The following is a 14,631-nucleotide window of genomic DNA, read 5'->3' on the forward strand; positions in this document are numbered from 1 at the left end:
CTATCCCAGAAGTAGAAACAATGGTTAGCCACAAAAGGTTGACTAGAACCCAGTATTGGCTTCTAGACCCCTAGGACATTTGGTAGTATTTACATCTAAAGGTTTGGTTAGAAGGTTTTTTTCTAACAGGATTCCACTTTGTAGGCAAAACAGGGGAGATGGACAAATTCATCATCTCAGGGTACATTGGTCACGTTATGAGATCACGGAGCCAGGGCAGAGAGGATTCTGGCCACCTATGCATCCTTTGCCACCTTCAGTCTTCACAACATATTTCATGCAGTTCCTCATTTGGGGGAACAGGCCATGTAATTCTGCCCTGAAGCTCTAGCTAAAGCATTAAGGAAGATTTGTACAGTGCTGGAGGGAGATTGAGGATCTAACAGAGCCAGAATGCTGCACAGCTCTAAATAGCCAGTGCTTCTAGGTTTCTATGTGCTCAGCAGTGCCACAGTACCTTGCTCAATGCAATGTCCAGAACAGAGGAATATTCACGTTAAAGAGAACAAAGGATGCCCTCTTTACTAAGCCCAGTTCCCTCACTCTGACCATGGGTCTGAAGAGTGAAGGAAGGAGCACGTGAGACCTGCAAGGCAGAATCAGCTGTGCAGACAGTGGGGAGAGAAGGATTAGATCCAGCATTGGAAAGAAAACAGAGACATAAAATGTTCTAAGTGGACTCCTGCTTCTTGTGGGAGGGTTATCAGATACGTAAATGCAGAATGTAAGCTAGGTTTAAGCCCCTTCTTTCTCCTGTTTCCTACCCCAAAAATGTCTTTGCTTTAGTATTGTGTCAGGTATCAACTTCCAAACCTATAATCCACTGTCTGGTATTATTACTCAACATGCAGATTCCATCTACCCCATCTGAGCAGTTGCAAAAATCGAAGCTTTCAATGAAGTGCTGTGCTGTTTGTTGGATGCCACATTCACACAGGGGGCTGTCCAAGATGTTCACCTTGTACAGTGCTGTTTTGAAGTGCCCGTATCCAGATCTCAGTCTGTTCAGTTTGACCCAACTTCTCGGTCAAGGTTGTGTCCAAGGGGGGTCTTGTTTGGTGTTGGTATAAAATGCTGTAGGAAAAGAACTGACTTTTTCAGCAGTCAGCCCACTCCATTGCTGCCCATAGGTCTAGCTCAGCATCCCCAATCTCTTCCAGGAGCTTGTGGGCTTCATATACAAGCAATTTATGACTTTTAAACTTCTTAAGTCTCCATCTGTTCAAGTCGTCATTTAATAGTTGATGGAGCAGGTGATTTCCATCATCTTTTGTTTCTGTTGCCAGTAATGATGTTAGGGTCTGTCTTCTTACAGCACTTGATCTAATGCCCAAGAGTACAGGGAATACATCTGAGTGTGTGTAAGTTGTGCAGCCTGTTATGAGTCTTGGTGCACTGTTAAGTATGATGTACAGTGTTGAGCTTTTTTAGTGCAACTACTTCTGGACAATATAGGAGCACAATATTCTGCTGGGACATACACCATTGCAAGGGTGCACTGAGCACTTTGAAGTTGGCATGCCATGTTGTGCTGGCTAAACATTTTAAGGCTTTGCAGAGACTTTGCTGTTGACCTTCTGAATGTGATGTTTATAGGTGAGGGAATGGTCTAATGTGACTCCTAAGTAGACTGGAGTATGCTCATGAGGAAGGATGTGGTTGTTTACTCTTATATTCAGCACATTCATGGCTCTATAATTGTCCAGGTGGAATAGTGAAGATACTGATTTATTGATGCTCAACTTAAAGTGTCATTTGTGGAATAGCCAGTGAGGAGTTCCATGTTAATACTCAGTGCATTTCTCAAAAGCTAACCGGTAGGCACGACCCACATAGCATCTCTGCTCTGACATGTCTTCCTTGTCTCTGCTCAGGTCAAGTCAGTGAGTGCTGACATTACTTGGAATTAACCAAGTGGCTCACTAGGTAGGTGAGATGTAATTAGGCCATGAAGACAGGCAGGATACAAATCAGCAGCTTTGCTCACAGCAAATGGTAGAAGCAGCAGGATCAAGAGAGCACACAGAGCTGTGATTAGAGAACACGTGCATAATTTCACATACACAAACTTTAATAACAGCAGCAGCAGCAGACAGAGACGAAACAATTCCACAACCATGTCCTCAAGCAGGAAGCCATTAAGCATGTGAGTGTGACATATGCAAGAAAGCCAAAGGACTGCATACAAGCTGGCCTGACTGGCTAAATAATGATGTACAGCACAACTAGAGAAACTCTGTCCCTCATGCTCTTCCCTGCATGGTCACCAAGAAGAACCCAGAGCTATGGTAACCATTGATTGTGAGTATGAAACAGTCATCAGCTATTAAATAATTCTTTGCCCTTATACAATTCTTCCCATTCACAGATCTCAAGTTATCAACTCCATTCTATAGGTAGAGAAACCAAGGCAGGGAGAGGTTAACTGGCTTGCTCAGTAGCTCACAGCAAACTAATGACAGTTTGAATTGGAGAGCAGGTCTTCTGCCTGCAAGCATTATGCTCCTTTCATTAGACTGCAGCAGTCTCCTGTCACAACCCAAAGTTGTGGTTTTCGTTTGTGTGTGCTTCGGCAATGCTAAATTATGTTCCCGCCTAAATTACAGTTTCTTTGCATGGTGGAGTTCTCTGCTGTGGAGGAGAACCCCGGGTGCAAAAGGCTTTCCCGCCATTTTGTAGCTTCTTTGCAGGGTGCATTTCTTTGCTGCATACTAGTGATGCACGTTGCAAAGGAGTTCCCGCCATTTGTATTTAGATTCACGCCACATTATTGGCCCGTTCTAAATGTAGGCACACGTGGCAGCTAGCTATTGGCTTGCTAGCCGTACAAAAGGCTTGAGTGGTTTCCGCCCAAGTTGGAGGACTCCACGAACACCAGGAGGAGGAGACTTCACGCTGCGTAAAGATCTCTAAGCGCTGCGGATCCTCACGGACCCAACATATTTCAAGCAGGCAACAGAGGTCTGATCAGCCTCTAGCCTCTCCCCGTCACCGAGCGCAATCCCGACGTATCCTTCTTCCCTGCGCGCAAAAAGGATCCACGGAGCCTAGAAAACTTCGTGTGAGTGAGTCTATTCAGAGCTCTTTACTGTACGTACTTTCTCCGGTTGGTCCGACGGGCTCGCGGTTTAGAGCCTCCAACCGGATGGGCTAGAAGAGTGTTCACGGTAAGGAACTCTAGTCCGCCTCTCTTCTTTTCTATCTGCAACTGTAACTCAAGCAAGTTTTCTGCCTGCACCGTGACCATCTTCGGTGTAAGTAAATAATCTTTCAATCAACCACTACGCGTTTGTGACTAATTCTAGCTCGCCACCAGTTTTCTCCGACCCCGCGTGCCTGGGCTGCTGACCACAGCCCGTGTGCGCAAAGACAGACCGCGGATCGCCCCTCCCAACTCGCACTTGGCGGCGGGATCGGGGCCCGGCCCGCACATCTCCCACAGGGTGCTGACAGAGGGAACATTTGTTGCATGATGGGCCCCTTGAAAGCACTCTAAAGCCATGCCCTCACAGAAGTGTATGGCTGCAGACCGCTTTAAAAGTACCTGATTGCACAACAAACTAACCCTCATTATATAAGTGTTCAGATGAAGGCACTCTAAAACAGAGCCTTCATTAATTTCTGTCTCTCCCTGCTATGATTGGGGCTGGGCTAGTGCAGCCCAGCCCTATTCTCAGTGCTGTCTGAAGGATGAGAGGGGGAGAAGGGAAGAAAGGGAGCTCTGGGCTGGGGTTTGCTCAGCCTGAGCTGGAGGGGGGTGGCAGTACTGGAGCCTCTCCACTTGCCCCTCCTCCAGCTCAGGCTTAGCAAACCCCAGCTCCGAGCTCCCTCCCCTCCCTTCTCCCCCTTCCATCCTGCAGACAGCACTGGAGCTGGAAGGGGGTGGGGCAGAGCTAGGGGAGATAGGCTGCAGACAGGCAGCCTCTCTCCAAAATGGGACTCAATACCCCCTTCCCCCCGACCAAACAGTGAATGCCTATCGAGTTTGGGGGAGGGGGTCACTGTAACTCATGGCACTTTCTGTAAAGTGCCATGAGTTACACTGGGGAGCTGCACATCTGTCAGTGCCCACAGAGCCCAGCATAATGCTTGTTTTCATTGTGATGGCCCCCAAAGCTGCCTTTACTTGCATGCATACTCTCTTCCTTCCCCAGTTTCCCAGTTTGCTGAAGATATAAACCTCCATGTGAATAAAGGAATGGATAAAAAGCATACGAAGAAGTCCAGGTGTCTAAGAGAAGCAGAATTGTCACTGTCTGTTCAGTGCCCAGACACAGAACACGCTCCAGAGTTGTGGCCTTTGAGATACTATGTGAATTGTACGATGAGGCGACGGTGTACATTTCTTGATAATTATGTTGTGTACTGCTGAAGTTAAATCAGTCTTGCTTATTGTCATCTTCTGACACTATGTAAAGCAGTTTACTTCTGTGCAGCACAGAAAATGCTAATACAGAATTAAAAAGAAAAAAAACCCCACCCTAATGGCTTTTATTGTATTTAAGGCCATTATTAGGAAGTTAAGTTTGCCCAAATGTGCAAACACACAGGAGCTGCACTTTCATGGTAGTATGGCTGACATTTGCCCTCCCCACTTAGACTCTGTCAGCAAAGTTCTCTTAGGCAAACACATTCAAATGATTATTAAGGAGCAACCTAATAAGTAAAGGGCTTTTTGTCCCCCCATTACTGCTCCTTTCATTCCTCACACAGATTCTCTCATTAATATTTTAAAGAATGCAGACACTTAAAAAATAAATGTTTAACTCTAGCTTTTGTTTTTTGATTAGTGACAACTGAGTGGATTTTTCTGCTACAGTTACAGTTTGTGAGAGCAAAATTATTGAACCATGACACTTTTACATGCATATATTTTATTCTGGGTTTTTCATCAATAAACACGTCATTTTGAATTTCTCCCTAATTACAACAGGCCTTGAACGTTAGCAGATAATTCATGGTTTGCTTTGAGGAAAGATAATGGCCTTTGACTGGAAAGCTTAATGTTGATATAAGTCAAATGGACATTTCAATTAAAAATAATGGCATTCACTTAGTTACTCCCCCTGTATATGAGAAGCCATTACTGTACCTGTGTTTACTTACCCACAATTCCCAATGCAATGTAACCCAAAATGACGACTATGAAGATTACACAGCATAGGACATCTGTACAATGCCTAAAGACAAAAAAATAATAATCAGAAAGGTATCCAATATGACTCCTCCATTGTAAACACTGAGATCCAGAGTAAATTAAACTTTTGAACATACTTCCAGCACAGCCTGCACATTGCATACCTTTTGCTGCTATTACACCACTAAAGTCCATGAGTCATTGGTAGTACCACGTTTTTCACAGAGCATCAGAATCTGCTGCTAAGAGTTGCATAAGCAATTTACAAATTGGAGGTGAAAATAAACCCCTGCTGCTTGTATGAGATATAACCATGGAAGGATTCCAGATTTGGAAAAGGGAGTGTGCAACAGATGCCCCAGGTGCTGCCCCTTAGCCCATGAGGATATAGGGACCAGGCATGGCTGCAACTCTCAGACCAGTGAAGGACACCAGAAGGAGGGGAGGCTGGGTAGGGAGTAGGGACTGGAAGGACAGACCTGCCCACCCTGGCTGTGGCTGCTGCTGTCTCCAAAGGAGTCTGGCATCCACACAACCTGCAGCTGGCATGGTGCAGAAGCAGCTCAAGGGCTTCTCTGTTCAGTAGGGTATAGTGGAGGGCGAGTCCCTCCTTCCTTGCACCTGCTCCCTGATTGACCCCTCAGCGTCTCTCCTATAATCTGAGGGCACCAGCTGTGGCAAGTGGCTGCATTGGGTGCTGGGCTCAGCTGAGAACAGCCTCAAGCTCCAGTATCCCCTGCCAGGTGGGAGCAGAGGAAAGAAGAGCAAACCCACCCACCACTGCTGCTGCCCCAACTGAGCTGTGCATCTGCCTAACTACTTCCCAAAGCATCCAGTTGGAGCAGGGCAGGAATGGCCCTGGAGTCCCACCCCCCATATCTCCATATCAGTCAGGGACAGAGGCGGGGCAGATGGGTTTGCCCTTCCCGCACCTGCTCCCTGCCCTTCCCTCCTATGTGTGCCTGCCAGCCTGGGGGCTCTAGCAGCATCTCCAGGGTCCACCTCAGCAGGGCAGTGTTGGCTGACATGGCTTGAGCTTCCTGCATGCCAGCTGCTGCTGCTGTGGAGTGGTTGTGGGCTCTAGCTCCTGCCACTGGGGCACAGGCACTCTGTACCCTGCTTGCAGGACCCCTACCCACTACAGGATCTTAGAGATCCCAGTCCCAGTGGTTCATTTCTTCTGGAGATCTGAAAACATTTTACAGCAGTGCACTACCACCAGTAAAGAAGGATGGCTCTTGGCTCCCAGTCCCAAGTCCTATTTATGGAATGACGATCTAAAAATCAGGATGCCGCCTGATAGCCTTCCAAAACAGGTTACCTTCTTCTAATATATTTGATACACTATACTACCTGGAATCTATCAAACACCATGATCATGTAAACAGCTTTTATCCCTACAGAAATCTTACATTCTTGACTGTCTGCCCAGCAGATAAATGACAGTGTATTGCAGTTATTAGGAAAGCTTTAGTCTGAAGAGTTACACCTTATATTGTGTCGCAAAATTCCATTAATAAGTAATGGATGGAAATGAGGTCACTTGCTTCCTTTGCTTAGCACCAACAAACCATTAAGCCTTTTAAACATAAGGATAACATCTGTTTCTCACTAATTCTGACATGTTTTACTCAGGATGAGTTTCTCTTCCCATCACAGAAGTTAAGTGGTGCAATGTTTAATAAAAGACGCCTCAGGTAAAGAGACTAAAGGAAGAAGCACTAGAACACAGCAGTACTTTAACTGGAAGTCTTGTATTCGTTAATCCCTTTCTACGCAGACACCTAATGCTCTCATTTTATGATGATCATGTAAGATTACATGCATGTAAATGCCACGTGCATTTAGGTTAGTTCATCCTTTAGAGTTCTGTACAACCACAACGTATGTGAGTACCCATAAAACACCATCCCAGGTTCTGTTCTGTATAAGGCATACAACTTTGTACTGTACTTAGAGTACTGTACTTGTACTGTGTTTGTGTGTGCTGCTGTGATAAACATACCAAATAATTATAACAATTGAAACTAACAATTATTTGATGCGTGTTTTAGAGCTTTTTAAGCCAATTTCTTGCACCATTCTATATATACAATCTTAGTTACCGGGGTGAAATCCATTAAGTCGACAGCAAAACTCTGGATGATATCAATTGGGGCCCCAAATACAAGGCTCAACATGAAGAAAAAATTTAAAAATCAGCTCAACAGATGGTCTAAGGTAACTTTTTATTAACAATATAAGGTCACTGGGAGTTTCCAAACCTACAGTAATAGTGGTAGTAATCACTAGTTTCCAAAAGGATGAAATTCCCAAATAGAGCCCCGATGAGTCATGACAGGCTGGGAGTTTACATTCTTTGTTGAAACCAGAGCTAAACATTGCTGAACAGATGAAAATGTCCTGGTGACAAATTGATTTTACTGCTACAGCGGTTTTCAAGACAAGAAGATTGTGTGAAACCACAAAAGGGTCTGGGACATTAGAATACATCCTAAAGGAGATGGATTAGTAGGCACAGTTTGAGTGAAATAGTTAACAATAAATGTAATTTATCATATAGCAGCTGCAATATTTCACCTGGATATCACTGCTACATGTTTATATAATATTTATGTACATGCCCACACATGACAAAGAGACTCACCATCTTTATGGTATACTTGATGTAAATAGTGCAAAAGAAGAAACAAATATTTTTCTTACAAAAAAAAATCAAATTTAATTTTTTTCTCAATGACAATGACTGCATGGACAGCAGTGTACAGTAACACAGGATGAAAATACACCTAGACAATGCTTAAAATGACCTTGTATCAGGCATTAAAATGCAACAGGCAGCACGTATCTAGCTGAAAGCTCACTGGAATTTGAAATTTGCAATGTTCTTTTGCTTTTTTTCACAGACTAGCTGCAACTCAGGATCTGGCCCAAATGCTGTCATCCTAACTATTCTATTTCAACATTGCTGTTTCCATAGAGATAAATCATGGATAAGACCATCAGATTTGTCTTTTCCAGGTGAAGTCATAAAGGACCTTCATTTGATAAGTGCACATTTCAGGCTCCCATGCCAGATTTTATTGCCTACTGCTGTCATTCTGCTTAGTTTATGGGAACTGTTTTGCTTTCTACCACCTTTCAAAAATGGATTAGCTTATTGGTGTTCTTGCTTCACTACATATGGCAATGTAACAAGAAAATAGTTTGTTCCTGAGCCTTCACAGAAGTTAGTAAAGCATCTAGCACATTTGGGGTGCTAAGGGAACACAATTAATAATGATAAAAATTAAAGTATTGAGTATCAAAAAGTACTGATTCATTAACAAACTGTGCACTTTTGAGTTAATGCCTGTTTGGGAACTACCTGCTTCTGCTGGCTGCACACTCCAATTCTAGTGTTTACCTGATTTCACATGTGCATTTCTGTCCAAGATGCTGCACTAGGAAGAAACCATTATTCATATTACCAACAGTAGTAGGAGTTTTACACCTAGAAGCTAAAACCTTTCTGTGCTACACACTGTATACACACATAACAAAGACGCAGGGCTAAATCCTATTTTCCCTTTATGTCCCTAAGCGGCACTCATAGCCATGTAACTGCAGTATTTGGTACTTCTGAACAGTTTGGATTCTATTTGCACTAGTATAGCTATGCTTGCCCTACATTTCCAGGCTAAACACACACAGAAGACTGCAGTCTGGCAGCGAAGGCTCCCAGATGAAATAGAACTGCTCAAGTATACATATTACCCCAGGTATGTTCCCAAACTCTAATTGCAGAAAAATGGGGAGGGAGTCCTCTCCACACTTTTATCCCAGGTACCTAGTGATAAAGGGCACTTGCCCAAGGAATAGGAAATCTCCTGCTTTCCAGCTAAGTGATACCCCCTTCCAAGCCATGAGCTGAGCACTTACCCAGGGAACTCTCTAACCCTCCTCCTGAAGTTGGTCAGCCAGGAGGGAAAGATCTGGAGGGCCAGAAGCAGGAAGAGAACAACCTAAAAGAAGGGGGCTCAGTGAGCTAGACACTGCTCTAGAAAGAGGAGACTGTGGTCACTGCCCTCTATGGGGCAAACTACTGCACCACTATTTATCTATTTTATCCAATGAATTTTAAATAAAAGGTACAGTGAAAAGACAAAGTGGGGAGAGGGAGGAGTAGCAGAGGCCAGAACCTAGACCCGTCTCCATTCCAAGGCAGCTGCCGTCTCGCTGAGCCGAGCCATCTTTAGTCTCCTCCTCCTAGCCCCACATATCTCTCCTGACTGCCAAGTGTGCCAGCTTCAATAGGAGGGCTGGAAGGTACTTTGAGTAATGATAAACCCATGGCTTGGTGGCTCCCAGCCTTTTGCTGGGAAGCAAAAGATGTGAATTCAGACCCTGTCTGAGTGAGGGGAGTCTAGAACTTACACCCTCATCTCCAAGACAAGTGTCCTCTGCACTAGGCCACTGGTCTAAATGGTGGGAACTCTGCCACCCCCTGGTTTCACTTTCAGCAGATATGTCCATACCTGCGTGATCCTACTTCATACAAGCAAAATCCAAACTGTGTGCAAGTACCAAGAATTGTAGTTAACCAGCTACGCAAATGCAACATAGGCATAAAGAGTGAAATAGGGTTTAGCCCACAATTTTGACCTCAAAGAGCACACTATCCTAGTGTGAGAGTATAAACAACTGAAGGCACCAGCCTCTACCTGAAGGACACCACTGAAGCCCCCAGTCCTGCTTTGAGCCCAGCATGGGCTGGTGTATACATGTCCAGCTGTAATCAATGAAGTTCTGCCTTCCTACAGGGGCTGCCCACTAGAGCTCGTGGGATCAGAGCCTATGGTTAGGAACTTCTCTAGGAAACCATGTTGTAGGCAAGAAGAATAGCTCTGAAGACATCCTTCTTCAGTGTGGCCTGAATTGACCACTTATCTCTGCTAGGGAATAGACTAAATAGATTGGAATTTTTATCTGGCAGACAATATGGGCAGCCAAGGAGCACCCTTCTCTACAGCTGGCTAAATATTCAAGGTGGTGGCAAGTGTGAGGCAGAGATATTTCTTTTCAAATTCCTTTTGACCATGCCACTACTGCTACAGAGACCAAAAACTCCATTGGGAAAGTTAGTAATAAGATTCTAACCACTGTGCTTTGTCAATATAAATCCTGGATTTTCTTAGGTTTCCTTGGGAGACTCTTTAATGAGAGAGACTGAATAGAGCTGGCCTGTCTTGGCTCACTGAACTGATATTTTTCCTCTGGTGGCAGCATCTTGTGCTCCAAAGAATGTGCTTTAATCTTCAAAGAAATCTCTTGCCTTTATATTTACAAAGGAAAGCTGCAAAATGTGAACCAGATGTAAACAATGCTATGTCTGCCGGAGTCTGCAGAGTGTCTGAAACAAAAGCTGTAACAAAAGAATGAAGTACTCTATTAATGAGTGCACAAGACACAACATGGACAGAGTCCAGGGTGCTGTTAAAGATGCATGTACCAAATAAAATCTCACTACAATGAGAAAAATTTGATTCCTTGCCAGCCCTCCTCTATTTCACACTCTTAATGCTGTTTACACTTTAGGCTAAGTACAGACAGTCAAAAAGCCAGAGGCCGAATTGATTCAGTCTTCACAGATTAGTTTAAACTGTGTAGACTGAATTGGTAAACAAGTGAACTTTTGATTCCCTTTTGATTCCAGAAACGCAGCTGCATGCCTGCAGTGGCCCAAGCCAGAAGCTGGTGCGGGGGGGGCCGGGGAGGAAGGAGGGTGCTAGAGCATGCCTTCCTGCCCGACTGGATGCTGGGGGACTGTGAGTTAAACTTGAAACTGGATGGGATCTGGGACAGAAGTTTAATAAACCAATTTAACCTAAATCACTTAAGACTGATACTTTATCCATTCAGGTTTATCTTAAACCAGTTTTGGCCATTTTAAATGCAGTGTATGTGCACTGAACTTCTGTTGTGTTACAGATTTGAACTGGGGGGACGGGGGGGAGGGGGTGTTGGTTGTAGCCGTGGTGGTCTAAGGACATAGGCAGACAAGGTCCTTTGGGTAAATGTGATATCTTTTATTAGACCAACTAAGTAGTTGGAAAAATTGTTCTTTGCAAGCTTTCAGGCAGAAACACCCTTCTTTAGGCATAGGGAGAGTCTGCTGGTGTTTTGTGTTCTCTATGGTGGACTAGAAGTCATTATACAAAATGCAGGCCGGTGAAAATGCAAATGCATGGCAGTGAGGACCAGAGGGAATGGGAGACAATAGGTAAGAGACAGGTAGCTTGTGGGGGAAGGGGGGGGGGCAGCAGGGAAGGAGGAATATTGACCCGGTGATAAAATGAAGCTGGGAAAATGCAGACAAGTTGCCTGGGGTTATCAGATGGCAGATAGGTTATAATATGCCATAAATCCAATGTCTATATTTCGTCCATGATTTTTTGTATCCAGTAGATTTATGAAGTGACTAGCCAATTGCCCATCAAGAATGAGGGGTGGGGGGTGCGGGCAGGGACAGAGGCCTGTGTCTGGCTCCCCCCCACCTTCAGGGCCAGGCCCGCTCCCCCTATCCCCCACTCTGCCATAGGGCCAGGCCTGGCCTCCCCACCGCCATTGTAGGGCCAGGCTCACCCCTCCCCACACCATTTCAGGACCAGGCCCGCCCCTCCCCACTACTGTTTCTGGGCCGGTCTGGGCCCGGTGTGCCCCACCCATGCCCTCCGTTTCACAGCCAAGCTGGGTCCAGTGTGCCCTCCTGACCTTCCCTGCCACCATTTCAGGGCTGGGCCAAGCTGTTCCCTGCCACCCTCCATTTCAGGGCTGGGATGGGCCAGGCCTGGCACACCCTCCCCCACTCTCTCTGCCACCATTTCGGGGCTGGGCCCACTCCTCCCATCGCCCCCACCCCTCTGCATTGGCCCGGGTCTGCTACTCCCCACCCCCCGCTGCTGCAGTGGGCTGGCTTCTCCCTCCCTGTGGACCTGTGCCTCCCCTCCCCCCTCATCGGCCCAGGCTCACTGCCCCGCCCCCCCTGCCCCGCATTGGGTGGTAGTAGCATGGGGGGGGGGCAAGGCCAGCAGTGCTGGCCTCAGCCCCCCCACCCTTCTGTATTTACCACCTGCAGGAAGCAGAGGGAGGGGGCGAGGCCAGGGGAGCTGGCCTGGACACCCCCCCACAGCATCCCGACTCCTCCCCCACGTTGCCATTGGTGTTACCTCCAAGGAGCAAAGGAGGGGGGCGAGGCCAGCACACACCCCACTGCTCTGTCCTCTGTGTTTTACATTTCTTGTCCCAGCACAGTCTGGATCTATTTGGTGTGCTTTGGGTCATAGGTTTGAAATGGTTTCTGATCACTTATACTGATTTGTGTGTCGGGATCCATTCATTAAAAACAGTTTAATCACCTTGTTTTAGAGTTATGATAGGACAGACCAAGATGTGTAAGTTGATGGAGAAAGTACATTAAGAAGAGCGAGGCGCATATGTATGTCTTTGGGGTAAACCTGTAAACCTGGTTATTGTAGTGTGTGAGTGCACAAGCTCATCTAGAGAAGGAGAACAAACCAGGAGAGGGACCAAGGCAGAACTTCTCCATAAGACAGTGGAGAAGGAAGGGGACTGGAAGTGTTCCAAAAGTAGAGTCAGAGGCAACCATCACCTTGGATCACCTCCACTGATGTAATCTGTGTTTTACAGTTTTGCCTGTCTGCGATTCCCATCATATCCTTAGGAGTGACAGAGTCACAAGACAAAAGAGCTCTGGCTTAAAGCATTGCATCATTTTTTGACAATCTTTAAATCTTTTTATGCTAAATGCACTCTACTGTGATTTTTCCCAGATAGGCCACTTCCTTCATTGGTATATATTCTTCCAAGAGTAAAAATACTTCAGTCAGATGCTTTTTATGAAAATGCTAAAACTTTCTGTATGGCTTTCACCTTATTTTACCCTGATATTTGCCTGAAATCCCTAACAATAATCACTGGGCTAGTTCCTCAACTTGTATAAATCAATATAGCTCCTCTGAAGTCAATAGAGCAATGCTAATTTATACAAACTTTGGATATGGCCTGAAGTACTTTTTGGAAAGAAAGACTGGAATCAATACCCTACCCTTTCAATCAAAAGCTACCCGTATTAATCAATAAGAGTGCATGTTGTCCTGGGGACAGATAGATTTTAGCTGTTTTCAATTAGTTTTTTAATTTGGGCACATCAGAAATTTCTGCCCAAGAGATATAGCTATATAAAATATTCAAATTAAAGAGAGGCTAATAAAAAGAAAGTAGTACTATTTAATAGGAACAAGTCCACCCAGCTGTTTGGGAGATATGATTTTCCATGTCATTTTCAACTCTTCGTATGTATATGTACAACTGGTCTGCAAAGAAAAAAAGGTACAGCTATATACAGAATTAGAAAAGGCAAACTACCTTTTCATATCCTGCTACAAATTTGCTGCAGCCGTTATAAAGAATTTATTTTACGTTAGGACTGAAATATAATCCCTAGTAGTTCTGAATTCCATGCATGGGCTGCAAACTATGGACAAGGTTTTTCTCAGTCTCTTACTACATGTAAAATTTTAATGCTGATGAAAATGGATGTGTGACCACCCCCGGCTAGAGCCAAGCATAGCATAGTTAGGCTCCGTACTAGCTCCCTCATAAAGCTCTGCTAATGTATCTCTATTTGACCTGCCACACCCACTACTGCAGTAAAAGGTTTCTTTGAGCAGAGTCTGTCCACTGTGTTGAAGTGAGCCAATAGCATGGTATTTTAGAAAATGTGGATATGTGTTCATGAAAATTAAACAGTTTGAGACCTTGGTATTCATTTGACCTAATTTCAGGACTGGAATCTAAATTTCCAGAAGTAGAGAGGAGGGCAGTGACATGCTAGCCAATTTATTCTTCCATTGCTAACATTTTATTTGATGTTTTCTGAGTAGTTTAAAAAATTGGAGGAGATTCTATTAAAATATTGTAATCATCAGAAGTATAATGTATTATTATTTCTTCCTCTAGTTTATGTTCGCTTCCCTGCTAATCTATTTCAGTCCTCTGATGAGTATGTCAAAGAACTCTGTTTTCTCAGCAACAACTAGTATTAAATATTCAACATATTCCTTAAGATTTACAGAGGGAGGCTGAATGCCATATCAAGTTTGTCCAATTCAAGAGCACCAAACTAAGATTAATTTCCCGACAGAATTTGAGCCAAGCTAATATAAATTCCAAAAAATAATAGCAAGTTGTTAGATCTTATCAAGGGGTAATTAGTTTACATATCTCAGATTCTGATAGTTAAATGATTCTTAACATTCTAGTTTATCTGAAAGGCGAACTGTTGGTGACTGCTAGCTCAGCTCTGATAAGTATATCATTGTAGTAGAACTGTACCATAAGTTTCACTAGTTTAGAAACGGACTTTCTGAACCTAAGGGGGAAATGCCATTAACAAAACTGTCTGTAAGTGTAATTATGATGTAGGCCTTACA

The 14,631-nt window shown here is 44.5% G+C and overlaps 1 protein-coding gene across 6 annotated transcripts in view; it reads right to left on the reverse strand.

The window, feature by feature from the left end:
* Positions 1-14,631, reverse strand: part of SLC44A5 (solute carrier family 44 member 5) — a 220,555-nt gene that overhangs the window by 65,542 nt on the left and 140,382 nt on the right. For all 6 annotated transcript variants that reach the window (XM_006268954.4, XM_006268953.4, XM_019489100.2 and 3 more), the window contains one exon: positions 5,107-5,180. In XM_006268954.4, the coding sequence (XP_006269016.1) occupies positions 5,107-5,180 (74 nt within the window). The remainder of the gene's footprint in view (positions 1-5,106; positions 5,181-14,631) is intronic.

This window comes from Alligator mississippiensis, chromosome 5, assembly GCF_030867095.1.
Source record: "Alligator mississippiensis isolate rAllMis1 chromosome 5, rAllMis1, whole genome shotgun sequence".
NCBI classification, from domain to species: Eukaryota; Metazoa; Chordata; order Crocodylia; family Alligatoridae; genus Alligator; species Alligator mississippiensis.